General features: G+C 44.5%; 2 protein-coding genes across 3 annotated transcripts in view; one reads left to right on the forward strand and one right to left on the reverse strand.

Moving 5' to 3' along the window:
* The window catches only part of lin7a (lin-7 homolog A (C. elegans)), a 38,900-nt gene extending 28,878 nt beyond the window's left edge, over positions 1–10,022 (forward strand). Inside the window, exons 5-7 of one of the 2 annotated variants that reach the window (XM_079755743.1) lie at positions 93–182; positions 252–343; positions 6,442–10,022. In XM_079755743.1, coding sequence (XP_079611869.1) covers positions 93–182; positions 252–335 — 174 coding nt within the window. In that variant the 3' untranslated portion in view covers positions 336–343; positions 6,442–10,022. Of the gene's footprint in view, positions 1–92; positions 344–6,441 lie in introns of both variants that reach the window. The other variant, XM_079755742.1, reaches the window with a different exon arrangement.
* Positions 10,023–15,292: 5,270 nt separating this feature from the next.
* Positions 15,293–17,906, reverse strand: myf5 (myogenic factor 5; the record flags this gene model as incomplete). The annotated part of the gene is made up of 3 exons (XM_079755510.1): positions 15,293–15,489; positions 15,987–16,059; positions 17,457–17,906. The coding sequence occupies 3 exons, from the start codon at positions 17,904–17,906 to the stop codon at positions 15,293–15,295; spliced, it is 720 nt and encodes a 239-aa protein (XP_079611636.1).
* Positions 17,907–22,633: the final 4,727 nt, after the last annotated feature.

Genomic DNA, 22,633 nt, shown 5'->3' on the forward strand with positions numbered 1-22,633 from the left:
CTCCTCCCCCCTCCCCCCCCACCCTCCACCCCCTACTCCTCCTCTCCTCCTCCCCCCCCCCCCCCCCCCCCCCCCACCCCCCCACCCCCCAGAGTGTGGAGGGCGAGCACCACGAGAAGGCGGTGGAGCTGCTGAAGGCGGCGCGCGACAGCGTGAAGCTGGTGGTGCGCTACACGCCCAAGGTGCTGGAGGAGATGGAGGCGCGCTTCGAGAAGCTCCGCACTGCCCGCCGCCGCCAGCAGCAGCAGCAGATGCTGCAGCAGCAGCAGCAGCAGCAGACGGGCAACAGCAGCCACGCGCCGTCACAGCAGCAGCAGCAGAACCACGCCTCGTAAGACCGGAGGTGAGGCGGTGGCCCCGTGGAAACCGTCCGTCGTAGAGAGAGTTGTTTCCGATACCGACGCCAGTATCGGAAATTCCTCCGATTACTAAAATGCTGTATTGGTATATGCTCAGTATCGGCCGATACTCAAGTTCAGGAATCTGAATGAGTATCGGGAAGGATAGAAACGGTATCGGATCATCTCTAGTCGTACATTTGATGTCCTTCGATTAATAATTACATTTTACGGGGCAATATCAATGATGTTGGGTCCACAGTTCTTTATGAGGGGCTTACGGAGCATGTAAGCCTGATGGTTTTTATTCTGCCGACCCCCTCTTGCATGTGAACGCCTCCTGCCTTTGACATGCAGTGTATTCCACAACAACAAGCGTTGAGCCGCTCCTATAGCTGTGTCTCGGTTTTAGTCCGAGACCATTAAGCTCATAAGAAGTGCCCTCGCTAGGTCGCTTTCCCAAACAGTGCCCACAAATTAATAAATCTACAGGTTTTAGTTCAGTGTTTCCATGCCGGTGTGAACACTCAAAGAGACTGAGAGGCGCACATCTAGAATCCTGAGCGAAGATGATAGCTGCGTTTTAGGTGGTTTGATCATTCTGAATACCGAGTCGCAGAGCGACGTTTAATAAGATGCGAGCGTACGTGAAGGAGTGGGTGTTTTCAAACCGACTGGAATGCAGCCCACGCATTACGTACTGAATAGAAATTAAGAGCTCAGCTCCCTGTGAATCATGGCAGATGATTTACATCTCGGCATAGACAATGTCCACAATTAACCTTGGGCCCCGGTGAACGGTCTGAATCCTTTAACATCGCTGCTCTCTTTTCAGATAAAACTTTTGATTGTCTATGTCAATTTCTAATTGCTAGTTCTCGTTGTTCGTCAGACTGCGGCAGTCCTTTTCTGTCATGGACCGACCCTCCCTCCCAGAGTGCTGATTGGATATCGTAGTTGTTGTCGTGTGTCTTTGAACGCACCGTGACCCAGACTGATCTGCAGAGAGAAACAGAGTGCGACTCTGAGGACTCAGGGGGCGGGCTCATCAAGAGGCTAGGGAGGAGGGCTGGGGGAGGCGGGGGGGAGGGAGAGAGTAGAGAGAAAAGAGATAGAGAGGGAAGGGGTTGTCTGGGGACGTATGGAGAGGCGAGGGAAGATGGAGTAAGGGAGGAGCGAGGAGAGGGAGGGAGGAGGGAGGATGGAGGGGTTCATTCTAGTTCAGGCCAATTTGTCTAACAAATATTCATGCTTGCTGTGACCCCTCTGTGAGAGGGGATAAACTTGCGAGTTCAACCACCATGTGACTGCCACTGCCCAAAGGTAAGGCATCCTGTGAGGGACCAATTTCCACCAATTACTTCGAAAGACGATGATGTGTGGATTGATTTTACATTCCTTTTACGTATTACATTTTCTTGTAATTAAATAGAGTAGAGATCCTCGTAATTGCTTGAGATTTGAAGACATTCCGCCCCAGACTGAAGGGCTGTGGTGTTTTCCGTTTGAGGGGTTACAAAAGGAGAGGCCTTCATTGTTTGGTTAGGCTACCTTAAGAGATAACGCAGTATACGACGTGATGCCAACAATGAACATTATCCTTCCTATCTACATAATTATAGGAACAAACAAACAGCAACTCATCAAGCTGTTGAGAACTCTGAGACTCTGCGTGCATACTGATGAGTGACGTGGGAGGGAGAGAGGGAGAGAGAGAGAGAGAGAGTGGGAGGGTGTATTAGTGGGAGGGATGGCATGAGGGAGATAGCATGAGTGATTGAGGAAACATGGTCATGCTAGGACTTCATTTGTAGTTGCTCCAATATTGATTGGATGTTTAGTTCCCGGCCTCACTTGGAAATGCTTCTTCATGAGAGCATGTCTCTGAATCGATAATGAAAATGTAAATCCAAAGCAGGCGGAAAGCAAAACCTCATAATAGCGCTATTATTTTGAAAAAACACCAGATGTCTTCATTTGGATTGTAATCATCAATGCCAAAATATGAAATAACGTACCCTGGTGATTCACGAAAATAAATTATAAATCTGGGCAAGGAAAACACTGTGGCCAAACTGCTGAGCTGAGAGATTAATATGGCAGCCACAAACCGGTTGGTTCTTAATGAATGTAAGGAGCAATATCCCCCTTATTATGCAGTATGGGCCTGTTTGATGAGGTGGTGCATATCACAATACTTCCACGACCAAAGAACACCCCGCAAACCATTCTATCAGCGCATGTTTCAACGCATTTCAGGACACCAAAAAACGGAGGCAGTTTTAGGATTATTTTTCGGTTAGGATTTTTAACAGTTAACAGAAAGATTATTCCAGATAACGTATGATTTGATTGCGCCATCCACTGGAACATTTTTGGTTCTGGCGAATTTAGGGTTATTGTGTTTTAATACTGAATTCTAGTTTGGTTTCAGTGTATCGTCTTCCATTCATTCACATTCATCGTATTTACGAGATGGTAAAAATCACCTTAGGCTCACAAATTACACGCTGAAATCTGTGTTCACTTTCTTTCTCTTCGTGCTTCTTTCGAGCCATCAAGTCGCTGCAGGCGTGGATCATTATTTGGCAATTGGAAAACATAATCTTGGCCATCAGTAGTAAACTGTAAAACCCGTGAACGGTTTCGAATCAACACCATGTAGACTGGCCACTGTTGAAACACTTAATAATAATAACAGATTCAACTTATATAGCGCTTTTCTAAATACTAAAAGACACTTTGCAGAGTGAACACAAAATAAAATAAAATAACGTATATTAGTAAGAAAATAAAAAAGGAGGAAGGGGAGAGGAGGGAAGGAGGTTATGTGGTGAAAGCAATCTTAAGAAGGTGGGTTTTTTAGGGCCTGTTTAAATGGAGGGCGTGTGTTAAGACTGTCGGATGTGGTTGGCGAGGGAGTTTCAGAGGGAAAGTGCGGCAACTGAGAAGGCCCTGTCTCCCCTGCTACGAGCTCCTTCAACTCAGGCCAATTAGTCGTATTCGGTCGAATATCTCCGTAACGAACAGGAAACCACGCCCTTGCTGCTCCCGGTTCCCAGCCGCGGTTCAGTGCCGTCTCTCCTCAGAAGTTCTGCTACAACACAGGGTTCCTGGCTCCGAGATCGGGACCGTCAGATCTGTGTGTTCGCCATAACAACTCTCCGCCGTCTCCATTTCGTAACAAATGGGTTTCTCCTCCGTAGCGATCAAAAGTGACATGCTGTTGTCAGAGGAAAACACCTCGGGCGCCTAGCCAGACGCAGACACTGGAAGGAGGAGGAAAACAAAACCCAGGGGAAAGCGAAAGTGAAAGAGAAAGTGGATTCCGAAAGTTGAAGAGAAATTACATGTTCTCCGTCTTCAGGGGGGAGTAGACGGCGAGTTTGATCACTCCCACCGGGTGGGGGTTTACCAAAGTCATAACAAGACGGCGCACGCAATCTCGGCAACATTGTTCCCTGTATCCTGGGAAACCAAAGCGGCGCCATTCAACAAACGGTCTGCGTTCCCATAGCAGCGCCCCTTACATCGCGCACTTGGCTGTTTGAGTCGGCAGGAAGGGTCTATAAATATTTTAATAACGTAGCCTGTGATGAAACTTCTTTGGGTCGAGTGTGTGTGTGTGTGTGTGTGTGTGTGTGTGTGTGTGTGTGTGTGTGTGTGTGTGTGTGTGTGTGTGTGTGTGTGTGTGTGCGTGCCTGCGTCCATAATGTTGTGTGCGTGCGTGAAAGATGTTGTTACCAGGATTTGAAAAGTACAGCCAAGCTGAAAGATTTCCATGAAAGTACTCTCTTACATGAACAAACGATTGAAACAGATTGAGTCATTAATCTAGAACGATAAAGTCAGTCGATGGTGATATGATGGGCAAATTGAGCGTCAAGTTGAGAGGGAGAGAGGCAAATATGGCGACAGCCCGGGAGGAAATCACGTCTAATACAAACCCAAGGCTGTTGATCCGTCGACACCAAACTGTCAAAGTGCCAGAAGAAAGTGAATCGTACCAAAGTGAAATCAGATCAACGCAGCCCCCTGCTGCTCCTTACCCCCTCAAAGTGTGTTCCTACGAGGGGAGGGGAGGGAGGTGAGCTAGGAAGGGAGGGAAGGGAGAACCAGGGAGACTAAGAGAGGGAGAGGGAGAGAGCGGGCTAGAGGGAGGGAGAGAGAGAGAGATAGTGCCAGACATACAGACAGACAGACAGAGAGAGAGAGAGAGAGAGAAACAGACAGACAGACAGAGAGAGGGCCAGACAGACAGAGAGAGAGAGAGAGTGCTAGAGGGAGAGAGGGAGCCAGACAGAGACCGAGAGAGAGAGAAAGTGACACGCAGACAGACAGACAGACAGACACACAGACAGACACACAGACAGACAGACAGACACACAGACAGACAGACAGACACACAGACAGACAGACAGACAGACACACAGACAGACACACAGACAGACACACAGACACACAGACAGACAGACAGAGGGACCAGTCAGGGAGCTTGTAAGGGCTGTGTAATGTAGCCATACTCTCAGCAGGGGGTCGTGTTTTATCTCAGCATGGCCCGCTGACCCCAGACGGCGTCCTCTTGGCAGTGGTACCGCCCAGGATGCCAGCGGCAGCATGCCACAGGGGCTCTGGCCCACATAGTGGGCTTGCTCGCCCCCGGAATCCTTCATCCTCTCTCTCTCTCCTCCTCTCCATCAACTTGAACCAGCGCCGATTCAGTTGGTTCATATTCACACCCGATAAGGAGCAGGAGGGGAGAGTAGGTTGGGTGTCTTGGCTCCCTGCCAAGAGGTACTGGGTTCGAACCCCGATGTCTACAGTCCCAAAGCACGAGTTGTCTAACCCCTACCTGCTCCTCAATAACATGCATATGAATTCACTGTTCATAATCCCCCTTTTACGCACTTTTTGTATGTTGTATTTCTTTGCACCAAAATAGTACTTAGCATGGTGTAGCATCTTATCCTAGCCATCTTTGTTTTATACGGGGAATGGGTAAACCTAAAAACTGTTAGTGCTTGGCACTAACAGAACATCCTTGCTGTACCGACAGTGATATATTGTTGTTTCTCTTTCTTCTGTCAAATGTATTTATTGTAAACCGCTTTGGATAAAAGCATCTGCTAAATGCCCTAATAGCAAATGTAATAATCACATTTGATACACAAACACACTACCGCCAAATACATACTTACACACACACGACCGTGATGATAGGTATTGGGGTATGAAAAACACCACCATGACTTGCAGTAGTCCATGCACACACACACACACACACACACACAAACACACACACACACACACACACACACACACTGACACACAGAGCCATCTATGAGGGTGATAGAGTTGAGGGTGATAAAGCAACTAACTATAATTAGTTTGACCTTTCGGCTTTCTAACAGTTTCTGTTCTACTCATGTTGTCCTTAATGAGGACTTCTTGGGTCCTCTTCTGTCTGCAATTATTTTAATCCGTATCATCTTGGCCTACTTTAGTGAATAAGGGAATATTGATAAAAACTAGGGCTGGGCAACTATTCAAAATTTTAATCGCGTTAATCGCACGAGTTCCTGTGATTAATCACGATTAATCGCATTGTTACACGCAAAATACAATAATGAATTCAAAAGTAGTGTTTAGCACACTTTTTTGTGAATGTACTGCCATATGAACGAAAGGGCCATAACATTTGTTGTGCAAACACTTTTAACATCAAGTTCCGTACCCTTCTCCACGTTTGTTTTTCCGCCAATTCTTCCGCCAAGGACTGTTTCCTCTTTCCTGTGAGCACCGCAGCAGTCATGCGCAGCATTAAGCAACATACTAGGCTCGTTCACAATGGACTTTTAAAAAATAAAAGCCAGTGAGCAACAGACTTTTACAATAAGAAAATAAATAAAAAAAGTTAATGCGAGATAGAATAATTGTCTGCGATAATTAATTAATTAGTTAACGCGATAATAACGTGTTAACTTGCCCAGACGTATCCCTATGTGTGTCTCCAGTGCATCTCTGCCCCTAAACCTACCTCTGTCGGCATCCCTGGAGGAGTTGTTCTCAGATCCGGCTTCTTCTCTGCCCTCCTCTCCCGCAGGTTGTTCCAGAAGAAGAAGTGAAGGAGAAGGCGGCGTCCATCTTGAAAAAAGAAAATGGCCGACAACATGAGATGAGAGGAACGACGTGGTCAAGATGGTCGTCTGCTCTCCTTCCAACGTACCGACAATACACTACAGAAACTAAAGTAATAGTCCCACCATGGATCCTTTTCACATTGGGGTCACAGCAGCTAAACACAAGCGTAGCTCGCTAATCGTTAATCCTTTTATTTCTGAATTCACTGCCTGCCAGAATTGCTCTCTTCTTGGTGAGATTAGACCAATTTCACAGGGTGACATCGTAGGACCCACACAGATGTCGCTCATAACACTTATCATGGGTCTACTCTTTTAAGTACCAGGGCACGGGAAGTAGAATTACCTTCACTAGTTCAGGGTGCTGTCACGTGTGCGCTGTTGGGTCCATTATAATCAAACCCTTGAGGGTTTCCCCACGGTTTTCTCTGAGTGGTGTGACCACTCAATCTCAAAGACTCTGGTGACTTTTGCCCAAAAGTGGAAATAATGACCATATGCAGCCAGGTGGTCTAACTTTCCATGGATTAAAATGAGTCGCAGTCAGACGTGGTGCAATCAGGAGGTGAAAGCACTCATCGAAATATGGTGGATTACGACATGTCTTTTTAAAATTGTATAATTATTAAGTGACCGAAAGGTTGAAATATTGAATTATTTTTATTTGTAGGTACTCCAAAGTACAACAATGAGCCCTGCCCTGGGACATTAAAGGAAAATAACCAGAGTTAGTGATACATGGGACACCTGTGTTTGTCCTATGATGATATAAATTAAATAAAACGTTCAATTCAATTTTATTTGTAGAGCCCTTAATCACAGGTACAGTCTCAAAGGGCTTCACAGGCCATATATTTATGACACGCCCCTGACCCTAGCCCTCCCGGGGGCAAGAAAAAACTCCCTTAATTAGCAAGGAAGAGATCTGGAGAAGGAACGCAGAGTGGGGGATCCCTCTTTCCAGGGATGATCAGGAACGCAATGAGGGTCATAATTGACATACATTAATGCATACAGGCAAAACATTTTTTGTTCTTCCCTTTATGATGCCTTTATTAAAAGAGTATTAGTATTCAAGAAGCATAATATCTATCTAGCTAGATAGATGCGTATCATAGCTAGCCAGCTGTATATCTCATTCATTATCCCCTTAAGTAATTATGTGATGTTCTACATTTTAATGTCGGTGAAGGGCGGGCATTTCTGGCAGGGACTGACATTTTGGCACAGCACCGTCATAAACAATATATAATTACTCTGCTGATGGTTTCGCACCGGAATCATTAAATAGAACAGGTCTATAATTAATGAGCTAGACTTTGCTTCTGACTGCTTGAAAAGGGTCCATGCGTTTGAGCTAAAAACACAAACTGGTGCTTTGACAAAACTAGGTGTGCATAAGGTGACGATAGAGTTGAAAGTCATTTTAATTTATGTTTTCCTTTTCTATATATATTTGACCTTCAGTGAAAAAAGGTGTCCCTCTTTCTTCAGGTTTAACTTCTTTTGTTTGTGGTACTTTCAGTTTTATTTTCAGTAGAATTTGCTTTGTTAATCTTGCTGCTTGCTGACACCTGTTTTTGCTTTGGCCTTGTCTGCCATTTCCCATGAATATTGTTTCGTACAGTGACGCTTCTGATGTTTTTGCGTTTCAACTGTTTCCCTTCTGTGTCCTCGAATGAATACCAATTCATTTTATCTGTGTGTGTGCGTGTGCCCGAGTGTGTGTGCGTAAGTGTGTGCACGCGACAAGCTGTCTGAATAATTGTGATAAATCCTATTCTGTACCCATGTAATAATGATAATAATTGTAGCAGAAATAATTTTTTTGTATCGGAATTATTTAGATTTATAGCAATAACACGTAATGTTAAATTCCACAGTTCGGTTAAGTAGTGTAGAGGCATTGGACGAGGTTGACCACTTAAAGGCCAAGTCAACTGGATCTTATGCACTGTGTGTCATGAGACAGCTTTCAAACCTCCTGCCACTTAAACACTGGAATTCTCAGCCCAGAAGTTTACATGCACACTCCTGGTTGAGGCAGTCATTCACGTTATCGACGGCAACCCTAGACAGCATACATTTGCGACATCAGGATTACCTTGATGATTGATTTGATGTACTTGTACACATATATACAGTACATATATGTAAGGTGATTATTCACACCTTAACAGTACTTTGGTCAGGATATTTATTCTTGCCATGCACAGAAAGGCTGGAGAAACATCTGATTCAAGAGATGCATAAATCGGGGTGTACAACTTCTGTTGATTACGTCAGTGGTCATGTAATCAACGTGGTCAGTATGTAAATACCGTACCTCAGCAAGCTAAGATGTGCATGTAAACGTGACTGGGGCCATTCATTGAGATCCTCATTGCAGTTCCATTGACAGCACAGTGAATGTGCAATATTCCAAACTATCACACTGCACTCGTTGCAGTTACAAAGTCGCACATTGATATATGAATTTACCCAGAAGATGTTGTTTATTGAGAGTTGCTATAATACAGCCAAAACCAAATCTTCCAAAAGATATTAAGTTATATACCCTCATCTACCAGACAAGTAGAATGTCAAATTATATTCATGTCGTCAGAGTGCAAAGTCTAAAGTATAGTAGCCTATAAGTTAGTTTATTTTTCCAAGAACCTATTTTTTTCGTTTCACTTCTCAAACGTGGACACAAACATAAAGTTTAATCATTAAATTCAAATATGTATATTTTGTATGTCACCTAGATCATTATTTATGAAGTCCTTTCAAATACTAACACATAGCTGATATCTGAACCATGTCGTATGCTAAATGAATTCCTAGGTATGCTTTTCTCTTTTCCCGTTTTGACGATCAAAGTACATTTAATGTCGGACTCATTGGAGTGTCCCATCTTTCCCCTCGTAACTTAATCCATGAAACATTTGTGTTTACCTCGATAACTAATCCTATGTTTAAATGGCCGGGGTGTATTTATGAATACTCATTAGAAAGTCACTGGGTTCGATCCCCATGTTCACAGACTTCCTGTAGATTCTAACCTCGACCTGCCCCTTAATGACGTGTATCGTTGTGATATACGTTGTGAATTGCTATGGATTACAAACCTCTGCTTAATGACTTGTAAGAGTTACACAAAGCATTTGTTCAGTGGGTTTCCAGTGAGTAGCAATCCCCTGGGTTTTCTAGTGTATTCCATGCCAACACAGCCGGTGATGGAAAGCCTGGTTTTCCAAACACGATTGTCTTGGAAGGTCATGGGAGAGTTTGTTGTAAAAAAAAAAGTGATTTTATCGTTTAGTTTTACTTTGATGTTTGTTTTTCAACAAGTCAATAACCCAACTTGACAGAATCCTTTTTGTATTGTAAAAAATATAAATATAAATATCACAGGTAACCTTTCTTAATTGACATGCATTTTTGAAACTGGTAGTCCTTTACTTAACACACAGACAAGAAAATAAACTACACGTTGATATGCAATTGTTATACATACTATATTTGTATAAATAAATCTATGTGCTTGTGGTACAGTGATGAATGTGTTGACTCTTCTTTCCTTCATCTACGTCTGAGTTATTAATGTGACGATTACTACAGAACCTTGATTGTCCTATTCATATCTCACTTCATAATAATGAATCTCCTCCGCATTTTTTTACCTACAAAGTTATTAATCTTACAGGAAAACTTTATTGTAATTAAAAACAGGTTTGCTGGAGTCTAATGGCGTCATTAAGGAAAACATCAGAATTGTTCAACCTGAATCTCATTTTCAGATCATTTTGGGTCGACTTGGTGGGACAAATAACAAACAGCCATAATGAGGCATAATGTATAGAAACCAGTTGTATCTCTCTGTAGAGATTTCAATAATAATAGAATATAAACTGAGTATGAGTTTGAATATAAACTGAATATAACTGAACTTTGTGTTGTGTTCTTTTTTTGTTGTTACTCCCACAGTGAACATACAGGCTATTATGTAAAGCACCACTTCACTATTCAAGCCGATAACAAATACAAAACAGCGCATAATTAATAATTCCTCCTGAAGGCTAACGATTTTGTTTTGATGAATGGGCCGAAGTGTCATGAAATCCACCGAGACGTTTTCCAGTTGGATTCCGACAACACAGACACGGCGACACACGCACACGCGACCTATATCCCCTCCGCTCCTGTCGCCCTGGCAACCGTTTAATTACATCCAGGTGTTCAGACACTCTACCTGCAGCTGGGCTGCCATCTCGACGGGCGCCATGGCAACCGAGGCAGAGTGTTAAAAAAAGAAAGAGGTGCCTCCCATGGCTAATTACCGTAGCCTACGCAGGCTGGTGAAATCCAAAGGTCATTAATAATTGATGATCATATCAGGGCGAAGACGCATCATCTGATGTCCTTAAGCAAGAAAACGGGTGTGGGAAAAATTCAGAGATGAGATAATGAGGAGATAAGTCATTGATATCTAATTCAATGCTTCCTACACCTGCGATATAAGTAAGGGATAATGCCCGACGAGGGGTCCATTATCAGGAATTAATGGAAGACGCGGAGGCCTTAGAACTGTCCGACGTGCAGCGGAGGACTGTTCCCTCCACAAAGTCCATTAATTCCTGATAATGGACACCTCGAAGGGCATTATCCCGCTTATACCATGGTCACTTGCCAAAGAAAATAAATTAAGACCATTGATTTATATTTTCATGCTTTACAATCCAAACATAAAGTTCTTCAAAAGCCATAACTTTGTATCCCTGGTAAGGCCTGAGGGTTCGGCTAATACCAGGAAAAATCATTACCCTCCCGTATGGTTCTTATGCAACGGAAACGTTGTTCACTCCTCCAGTAAAAAGGACGGACCTTAGCTACGACTTGGCAACGGGAGGTATTCTAGTCCACTCAGCTATGAGCCAGAGAGCTAACGTTATGCAGTGTACATATTTATAATTCGAAAATAGAAGTTTAACCTCTAAAAATGACAATAAAGAATACCAACAATGAGACACACACACACACACACACACGCACACACACACACACACACACACACACACACACACACACACACACACACACACACACACACACACACACACACACACACACACACACACACACACACACACACACACACACACACACACACACACACACACACACACACACACACACACACACACACGGAAGAAAAACGCAAGAAACACTTCCCTCTAATGGTTTCAGAAAGTACTGCAACAGCTAAACTATTAAACAAAAACTATAATTTGATCTTAATATTTCTGTAATTTCATTTTACAACCCACCACAGAATTGTCACACCAGAAATAAAATCGAAAAAATATATAAATCTAAGCAGTCTGTTTAGGTTTGAGGTTATTGTAGGGCCAGCAGTAGCCTACATCTTTGCATGATTTATCGGTAGAAGTTGTGAAACACATGTATTCCCCTGCTTCGCTTCAAACTCCGACATGGAAAACCTTTTATAACGTTCTGTGTCTCGGTGGACACTTTAAACATGGTGATTGAGAGATTTATGAATCACAATGACTCGGATTTAGTCGTAGAAAATGACATCACTGACCCTTCATGGAACTATTTGGCAGGGGCGAAGAGGTGATTGAAATCAAACCCCCGTCGAAGCTCTGCATACATATATATTTATGGACGCTGTGATCCGCCGGCTCCAGTAGTCACCGTCGTTATACAACTGTATGCGGATGTAGCAGAAAAGTGTTATGTCTTCTCCCGACACAGAAGCAGTGAGACTACAAGTAAAAAAATGCGAGCATTTTAGCATGCTGGCTTGCACACTCCGAAATGCGACCGCATGTAGAACAACATCCTGGTATTTTTGCCATACAGCATTTTCCAAACAATGTATTGGCACATACTAAATCTTTTTCTGGCATATTAAACAGTGTGGTAGTATTGGTATTGGGACGCAGGGTCGATATATGGTGATTCAGAGTTGGCTTACCAGGTTCTCAGGAGCGGGACAGGACACACCAACAAGGCTGTGAAAGATGATAGATGATAGACCACCCCAGTGATCCTGGGTTGTTCTATCAGTGTTATCTCCACTGGAGCAAAAAATAAACAGTCTGACATAATTAAATAAGAAGAGGCAAGAAGAAGGAAGAAATAAATAGTCTAGTCGTTTAAACATTCAAACTAATTATGTGGTAGAAGGGCTTTGTTACAAATAAATAGGCCTATTTATGATAATTATATCATGTATACCAGAGCTCATATTTAGTATACTAACTTTTTTGTTGTTCTTCCCATTACTATGAGCCTATTATTTAGAAATACATTTTAAATTCTTTATTTATATTGCTTTCCTTAACATTTGCTGTGACATCCACATGCATTTCCAGGGACTAATAAAAAGTTCATCTTATCTGAATAAAGGACTCAAAGGTGTGACGGAAATGAGGAGGAAACAGGGTACAGACCAAATAAACACCAAGGCGTGTGGATGGCTTTTGCCGTCAGATGGAGGAATAAGTAAGCTGTTTTCTTAACTAACTCCTCAAACTGGCCGCTGCACTGCCCAGTGTCGAGGGACTATTGACTCACCCTGTCGTCAAAAGGCCTGGATCAAAGACGTGCTGATGGAATGTGTGACATCCTTCCCCTTGGCAGAAGACCTTCAGGGAGATGGGGGTCTGTTCCCGGAGCCTGGGGTGATGGCGGTGATGGCGACGCTGTTGTTCAAGGTGTGAAAGACGACAAAATCACATTTGGTCATTTGGTGGAGAGGAGAGCAAACAGGTAGGCTGTGTAAAGTGTGTGTGTGTGGGGGGGGGTTCTGGGTGGGTGGTTGTGTGTGTGTGTGTGTGTGTGTGTGTGTGTGTGTGTGTGTGTGTGTGTGTGCGTGTGTGTGTCACAAGAGTACCAGTCATTACTCTCCATAATAAACACACACACACACACACACACGCGCGCACACACACACACACACACACACACACACACACACACACACACACACACCCTGTGCCTTATTCCTGCACAAACCAACCTCCAAACTTCCAACCCTACTAAGAAGATAACTACATACCAAAGATGTAAGCACCCAACGTAAAATTGATGTAGTGAAATCAAAAGACAAAATACAAGATGGGATTTCTCAACCTTTGCATATATCATATCACTTCCACCGGATATTAAACATCCAAATGATCTTAAGGATTTTTCAAAGCAAATCAGATCGATAATGGCTGTTTTCATTCAGGGCAAAGCAGAATGATTAGTCTTCAAACGGTTGATTATCTCCCAGCGGTTCCCCTCACATTGCGGTTCCCTCCACAGTGGCTGGCTGCACAAAGATCTACAGCTCCAGCCTCCAGCGATAAAGGAAAGCAATTACAACCGATCAGAACTTTTCCTTAGGAGTTAATGAGCATGATAATCAGCCTGCTCTCCCAAATGTAATGAGAATTTATGTTTTTTCCCCTTTGGAAAGAATATCTTCTAAAAAGTTTAGTTTTGAAGTTGTAAGCTTAATAAACAGCCAAATACATAGATACACACACACACACACACACACACACACACACACACACACACACACACACACCCACGCACGCATGCAGGCACACATACACACACAAACACACACATATGCATAGAAAAACTAACACATGCACCAACACACGCATACACACACATACACACAAACAAACGTGTGTACCCAAATACACAAACAACCACAAATTAACACGCATTGCATATTCTACATGCTCTAGGGTTTTAAAAACAACAATAATTGGGAAAAAAATTTTTCTTGGTGTCAAGTTTGGAAAAAAAAAATTTCCAAGCTGTTCCAACTCAAATATTTATTCCTGGTTTTCTTGTTTATGATGATGTATTTTAACTATAATACACTTGTCATGACTTATTCACGTTTTTTCCATTTAAACCACACATAGATACGTGTTCAGTATTAACTTTTGCAGACCTGTAACGCGTCACGTGTTACAGTCTTCAAACTAATATTATATTCTCGCTAGAATTAAGGAAATTGAAAATACCAATAACTCAGCAAAACACTTATACAAAACAAATAAAGCTTTAATGATGATTAAAAGCAATGATAGAAAAATCCAACACTTTAAATACAACATTGAGTTTGAATAAAATGCACGATGTGTCAAGTGAAATTTTATTATTATTATTATTATTATTATCATTATTAAATATGGTCCATTACGGTATAGAATAGCATGTATAGAATAGACGGGTATTTACACGTATATATTTACAATCTCATATATTTACAATATAAAAAGCTGACCACTGGGCGTCAATGTTCTCTGTTGCTAATCACTGAAGTTTAGCGTCAGTTTAGCATCAGTTTTGTCACTTTAGCTTAACTTTAACGTAAATTCAGCGCCACGTAAGCATCAGTTTAGTCACTTTAGCGAACATTAACGGCAGTTTAGAGTCAATTTAGCATCAGTTTAGTCACTTTAGCTTAACATTAGCGTACATTTAGCACCAAGTTAGCATCAGTGAACTCACTTCAGCTTAACTTTAATGTAAATTCAGCATCAGTTTAGCATCAGTTCAGTTCAGTCTCTTTATCAGAACTTTAACGTAAATTCAGAGTCAGTTTGGCATCAGTTTAGCGTCAGCTTCGAGAAATTTTGGCGTCGGTTGAGCGTACATGCTAGTGCTTTTGAACTGTTGGGGGATGGGGGGAGCTGGGGGGATTTGGGGGGGTTGGTAATGCACTCTGCAAATGTTCCTGTTGTCCTTCCCACCTGGCGGCCCCCAGCTTTGGGGGTCCGTCTCCCCCCCTGATCACAGGACGTGGTAGATGGGCCTGGGGCCCGCGGGGCTCTCAGGGGAGAGGGGCTGGGAGTCAGGGGAGCAGGAGTAGCCGTCGCTGGGGACCCCCAGGGGCCCGGCGTGGGGGACCTCCACAGAGCTGAGGCGGTCCACGATGCTGGAGAGACACTGCAGGCTGGAGGCCCCGGCCGCCTTGCTGACCTGGCCGTCTGGGGGAGGGAGAGACAGGGAGAGACAGGGTCAGGTTTGATGCTGCTGTTTGCTTTATTGATAGGTTGCGACTTATTTTACTTGGGTTTGGCAATGTGAATATATGTTAGTATATAGAATATATGAGAGATAGAGAGAGAGAGAGAGTGAGAGAGCGAGAGAGAGATAAAGAGAGAGACAGAGAGAGAGAGAAAAAGAGAGAGAGACAGAGAGAGAGAGACAGAGAGAAAATCAGAGACTGGGCTTGGATCAGTCGCTGACCATCAACTGAAAATATTTTAAATTTCATAGCATATGAAATAAAAAAAAGTAAAACAAAAGTAAAGTTAAACTTTTAATATTAGATTTTAAATCAGTAGCGTACATAAAAAAAAATGTACGCTACTGAGTTTGCAGTAGTTCTTGTAGGAGCACGGCAGTCCAGCATGCCATTGCTGTACCACTTCTAGATGTATATCTAATGACGATTAATTATTTTGAGGTAAAGGGGGCTCACCATTCTTAACGTAACAGTAGCCGCCGCTGTAGAGGGCGGTCACTTGCGGCCATACGGGGCTGTTGCAGTCGGCCTGGAGAAGGAAACAGAGATCAAAACAAACCGGGGTTAGGATCAAAACACAACGTGTTCCATGTCACTCATCGACCGCTCGCCCCACATCCTAAAGCCCCCCCGAAAAGAGGTTTCAATCCGTGGAAAACAGCCCCACATGACCACCGAATACAAGCCAGCGAGCGGAAGAGAGAGGAATGGGTAAACACAGAGCAGGAACGAAGAAAAGGAGCAAAATAAAAAATAGAAATCTTATAATAGCTAATAAATCCTACACCATTTTTTTTTTTAGTTTACAGAGAGAAGGGGGTAGTGGTGGTGGTGGAGGTTATTTCACAGCAACTTCTAAAGCCCCCCCCCCCCCCCCCCCCATACACCCATACACCCATACACACACACACACACACACACACACACACACACACACACACAGTCCATGGCAGCGTGGAACCCAAGCGTTCTCGGGGCCACGGCTCTCGCGGTTGGCGTGGCCAATCGATTGGAGCGCAGTGGAAGCAACACCAGCGCTGGGTGCAAGATGACACTTTCTCCCAGTAAATCTACCAGAAAATCCTGGCAGGGGTGCAGGACATGCGGTCATGGAGGCAGACGGATGGAATGCAGAGGGGGCAGGTGACCCCTGGTTCTGTTCTGGTCAGGCCTGATGTAAGGTGGATTCGAGCGGGGTTTTTTTTATGAGCGACTATTAAATGTCTGGCGAATGAGGAAGCAATGATTTCCATGCCATGCCGCCATCACTATGAGGCTATTGTTTTAGTTTTAGTTTTGGTCCGGCCCTTGGTAGTAGGTCGCCCTTTGTTGTGAAGGGTATTGACGCTCACACACACGCACATCTGCTCTCTACACCCAAACAACAACAACAAGCAGAGAGACGCTCTATTTTGCATAGTGTGGACCAAATAATTCACTGACCAGGGTGAAGGTAAGACTACGGGGGATTCAGCGTTCAACCCTGAAAACTTCTACCTTTTTCATCAGACACTGATGAAAACAAAACACACAATAAAAGCCCAAACTCCATTACGTTAATAATTCAAACAAGGACTGGGCCCGAGAACAACCCCAGGCCGATTCTCCTCCGTAACTGTTGCAGACAGAGGCTGAACGGCGTCGTACAACGCCCGGCAAAGGCCTTGTTCCCCTGTCTCTCCTCCCTGCTCCTCGAGGAACACGCAGCGTACGACGCAAGGGGCACGGAGCGAACGTGAACCCTGGCGCTTTGAAGTCCTAGCCCCTGTTTACTGCTCAGGGCTGCATCGGGAACCGATAGAGCCATGAAGAGAGGCTCGGGGGGTCGGCCGGAGGGGTGGAGGGGTCGAGGGCGGTGGAGGAGGAGGAGGAGGAGGAGGAGGGTGTGGAGGATTGCCGCGAGGGGGAGAAGGTAAAGGTTCTCACCATGCTGTCGGAGCAGCTGGACAGGGGGCTGCCGGGCTCCGAGCCGCTCTGGCCGGGCAGGGCGTAGTACTGCTCCACCTGCTCGTGCAGCAGGTCCTGCAGGCTCTCGATGTACTGGATGGCGTTGCGCAGGATCTCCACCTTGGGCAGCCGCTGGCTGGGGTTGGCCGAGGTGCAGCGGCGCAGAGCCTCGAAGGCGTGGTTCACCTTCTTCAGCCGCCGGCGCTCCCGCATGGTGGCGGCCCGCCGGCGGTCCATGGTGGTGGGCTTGCGCTTGCAGGCCTTGCAGGCCCACTGCAGGCAGTGGCCCGGCTGGTGGTCCGCGCCCGGGACCCTGAAGTGCTCGTCCTCCTCGGAGCCGCCCAGCTCCAGGCCCCCGCCGCCGAAGTCCAGGCTGTCCGGAGAGGAGGCCTCGTCGTAGTACCCCTGGGAGGGAGAGAAGAGATCCATGGTGCCTCCGATGCTTTCTTCTTCTTCTTCTTCTTCTTCTTCTTCTTCTTCTTCTTCTTCTTCTTCTTCTTCTTCTTCTTCTTCAACTTCTTCTTCTTCTTCTTCTTCTTCGTCTTCTTCTTCTTCTTCTTCTTCTTCTTCTTCTTCTTCTTCTTCTTCTTCTTCTTCAACTTCTTCTTCTTCTTCTTCTTCTTCTTCTTCTTCTTCTGGTGGACGTGAGGGGTGAAGGCGGGCAGCAGGGTAGGAGACAGCAGTGTAGGCGGAGGGCAGCGGTCTCTTGAGATGCCCGGGGGGGAGAAGGCCTCTGAGTGATATGAAGGGGCTGTTGCCACCGGGGCCTTCCCTTTATATGCCCTGGGGGCCAGAGCCCGGGGCCCACATTGGTCAGATCTAATTACCATGGCCCATTGGCCCAGCCGGGAGGCAGGCGAGAGGTTAGCTCGACTCCCCCTCCCTCCCTCCCTCCCTCCCTCCCACCCACCCGCCCGCCCGCCCTCACCCCTATTGCTAACCCCTCGCCCCCCACATCCACCACCCCCATCCCCCCCGACCACCAACCCCCAGAACCCTGCAGAGATTTCCCACATCTGCCCCTTAGTGATGTTTTTCCCACTCACCACCACACGTTTTTTTTTTTTTTTTTTAAGGGCCCTCTCTCCAGCGAGACCCCTGATGACTAAAAGCTCCAGAATTTCAGCGAGGGGGAAAACCGGGTTACACCGATTCTTAATCTCAACGCACGGCCGCGTTCCCTCGTGCGCCTTTTTGACGTCGACCGCCAAACGACTTTGTGTTTTTCCGTTCGACTATTTCTTTTTATTTTCGGTTCCGCCGGAGACCCCAGCGTTTGCAGATGCAGCCCAGCTGCAGAGCGCGAGGTGTAACATTTCAGAGCGGCGGCGGTAAGCCTTCTCTGAACACCCCTCGGCCATCATCCGAGGTGTCACGGACGGGGGGGTGTCTGTGTTTGCGCAAGCTCATTAAGGGAGTAATTAAAATGATTAGCAGCACTACGCCACTTCATGGACCAAATTTTGACCGTTAAATGAAGTGCCTTGTAGTGCTTTTATTTTCCAGGAGGCCCACAACAGATGGACACATGGAGTCTAGAAGGTTTGGCCCTTTTTGTGGAGGAAAGAAATATGTTAATGGGGTGACATAGGCCTAGTGGAAGAAGAACTAATAATTAACTCATAATTCATTTTGATAACTAATAACTAGAGAAGTCATTATACAAATACGTTTTGAAAGTGATTATTACTTTGTAAATGCTCCCTAAATAACTGAAAGTGAACACATTTACTGAAAACGTTATGAATCCAACAATATTAAATATGACGAATATTGTAGAGAATGCGTGTTAATTTGATTAATGGAACCAACGATGTGAGACGATGGGAAAACCCTAGAGCAGATGAGGCAGTCGTAGCAGGGATAATTACTTTAGCGGCGTTGTTGACAGCTTACAAGGATACAATACGGATATTTCTCACAATGTGTCAAAACGTTTGGCGTGGTGGGCAATCTCTGGGAACGACGCGCACCTAAGAAAACACCAGACGCACCAGAAGCACAGCTCTCAGCCACTGGACGGCCGGTGGGGATGGCCCGGCGGAGCTTGTATTGCGCACAGCTGAGGAAGACATTGCGCCGGGTGTTCACTTGTGCTTGTTCGAGGGTATGCTTGTAGCTGTCGGTGAGATCAAAGGGGATCACGGTTTGGGAACCACGAGAAATCCTCGCGAGGAGCCTTTGATTTAAATGACCCGAGCACATGGCCAGATCGCGTAGTAGGCTTACATCCCAAATGAAGACACTTCCGTGGTTCTCTAGAAGTCTGACCAGGAGCGCTTTCTTTTCTTTTTTTTTCTCTCTCTCCATGTGTTTGTTTTTTTACGGATCAGTGGTGGAGTTGTTGTCAAGGGTCAGAGCCAGAGTTAAGTGTAGGGGCAGGAGGTGGTGTTTTTATGTCCCTCTTCCTCACGTCTGAAAGCCTTAATTCTTCTAAAGTGTGCATGCTCTGATTCGGTGTGAGTGACGTGGTGCATCTCCATTCCGGCCTCTGACGCCACGGTTTGATTTAAAACTGGAATCCGTCTGCCTCGCGTCGATTACACGTTTAACTCAGGATTACTCAAAAAACAAAAAATAAAAAATTGGAAAATAACAAGACACAGAAAAGATAATAAAATAAATAACAAAAAGTGAAAGGAAGGCCTATAACATAATCTGTATAGCAGATACAGATTATGTAAGTAAAGATATTCCGATTTTTACAAAGTAAAAAATCAATTAAAAAACATATTTGTATAATGCTGTCTCTTAATTAGGCCTAGTCGTTGTCTAAATGAATTATTGGTTCTCGTTCCACCAGGCCTATTAGTTACCATCCAGGCGAAACACAAGTCATTTTCTCCTAAGAAACCAGTGTCTTGGGTCATCCTCCGCGGCCATGACTAACACCAGTGATTGGCAACAGCACTTGTCTGGCAGACGTCGGAGGTGAACTCCAGTGTTCTGGAGAGAGACAAGGCGTCCACCCTCCAGGGGCTTAGAGCTTCCTATAAACCCACCCCCTCCCGCTGAATCCCTGCTTTTAAAACATAACTTTCTCTCGGCCAACGGATGTAAAAGCTGCCATCGGCGATATGGAGATCCCTCGTAAAGTTGGGACAAGTCTGGACTTTCCATCCATATCCCCTCGCAGCAGGCAGTGGAGAAAGTGTTGGTTTAAATCCTTTTATAAAGAAGGATTAACATTATCATCCTTGTTGCAGCAGTATAGGCCTAGAAATAACAGTACAGTTTCAGAAGTAGTGGGAGCATAGTGGAAGTAGCAGTACTTTTTAATTGCTATTCCTTTAATAATCATATTTGAATGTCTTTAATCGCATAAATAAACTCTTAGACAATGCATGCTTTATATCTAAACACAAGCTGGATTCTTGCTCTGTTTCTGATTAAATGCATTATTTTAACACATCTATTTCTGATCACATTGTTTCAGACACACAATTAAACATTGACTGTGAGTGAAGCCACTAATCCAAAGTTTTGTGTGATTTCTTTGCATCACTGTAAGCCACTTGGTAAAACACTGTTGGTTTTCGAATGGCACTACCACACAAATCTATTTCTGATCACATTGTTTCAGCCACACAATTAAACTGATTAAAATGGAAAATCTACTCCACGTTTTTGAGGCCACTAATCCGAAGGCTTTGGTTGTTTCACCTGCAAGTCTTTGCATCACTGTGAGCTACTTGGTAAAACGCTGTTGTTTTGGGGGCGGTTTTCGAATGCTACTTTGCAAATAAAGATATCAGTGTTGTGATTTCCCCCAGCAGAGAGAGAGGAGGCGAGGGTGGGGTAAGGAGGCCTGCAGTCTGATAGAGACAGCGGGCTGCCCAGCTCCCATTAAAACGACATTACTGGGGGAGCTCTCGGGTTTCTGTCTGGCGGTAGATGCTGGGTATAAAATATGCAGAGACTTTGAAGGGAAGGAGTGGAGAGGGGTATTATAGACCTGGATTATGCTTTTCAAGCCTCCAAGACCTAATAGCGCCAATTTCTTTCTGTTGGTATTTTTTCAACCCTCTGAATTTGTTGAAGCATATTTTATTAATGTCTTTACTTTTGGAGAAAGAAACACAGTGTTCTTTCCGGCCTGAAACCTTCCTCTCATCGGAAAATGTGTGGGGGTGTGCATACCCGTATATGCATGTTAATGTGTGGATTTGTGTGCGGGTTTATTTGTGTGGATGTGTATTTATGGGCAGGAAAATGTATTTATTGTCTGTTTGTGTGTATAAGTATTTGCATGTTGTGCAAATGTGTGTGTGTGGGTGTGTGCACCTGTTTGCATAGGATAATGTGCGTTGAATGTTATTTCTCTATATGCATGCATTTTAGCATTAATGCATGTTACTTTGTGTGTGTATTGTTTTTTTCTGTATATGGGTTTCTGTGTGTATGCTAGTGTGTTATGGCTTGTGCCCGTGTATTTTTGTGTATGTTAGTATGTGTGTCTATGTGTGTATTTTAGTATTTGTCTATATGTGTTTATGTTAGAATGTGTGTATGTTAGTTTGTGTATATTACTCTGTGTGTCTATGTGGGTATGTTAGTATGTGTGTATGTTGGTCAGTTTGGCTGTGTGTATGTAAGTCTTTAAGCATGTGTGTGTCTATGTCTATGTGTGTGTGTGAGTCTGTGTGTCATGTATGAGCTAGCATGTGTGTCTATGTGTTTGTGAGGCTGTGTGTCTGTGTGTGTATTGTCAGTGTGTGTGAGTCTGTGTCCATTTGTGTGTATTAGCCCTTGTGTCCATGTGTATGTTTGCCTGGGTGTCTTTGTGTGCATAAGTCTGTGAGTGTGTGAGTCTGGGTGCCTTTGTGTTTGTGAGTCTGTATGTCCATTTGTGTGTTGGTATGTGTGTATTAGTCCATGTGTGTGTTAGTCTGTGTGTCCATGTGTGTATTAGTCTGTGTGTGTATTAGTCCATGTGTGTGTTAGTCTGTGTGCCCATGTATGTATTAGTCTGTGTGTGTATTAGTCCATGTGTGTGTGAGTCTGTATGTCCATTTGTGTGTTGGTATGTGTGTATTAGTCCATGTGTGTGTTAGTCTGTGTGTCCATGTGTGTATTAGTCTGTGTGTGTATTAGTCCATGTGTGTGTGAGCGCGTGGAGCGATGAGGCATGCCCCCAGAGGTCAGCCTGACCCTGG

The sequence above is a fragment of the Pollachius pollachius genome, assembly GCF_949987615.1.
Source record: "Pollachius pollachius genome assembly, chromosome: 18".
Taxonomy (NCBI): Eukaryota; Metazoa; Chordata; class Actinopteri; order Gadiformes; family Gadidae; genus Pollachius; species Pollachius pollachius.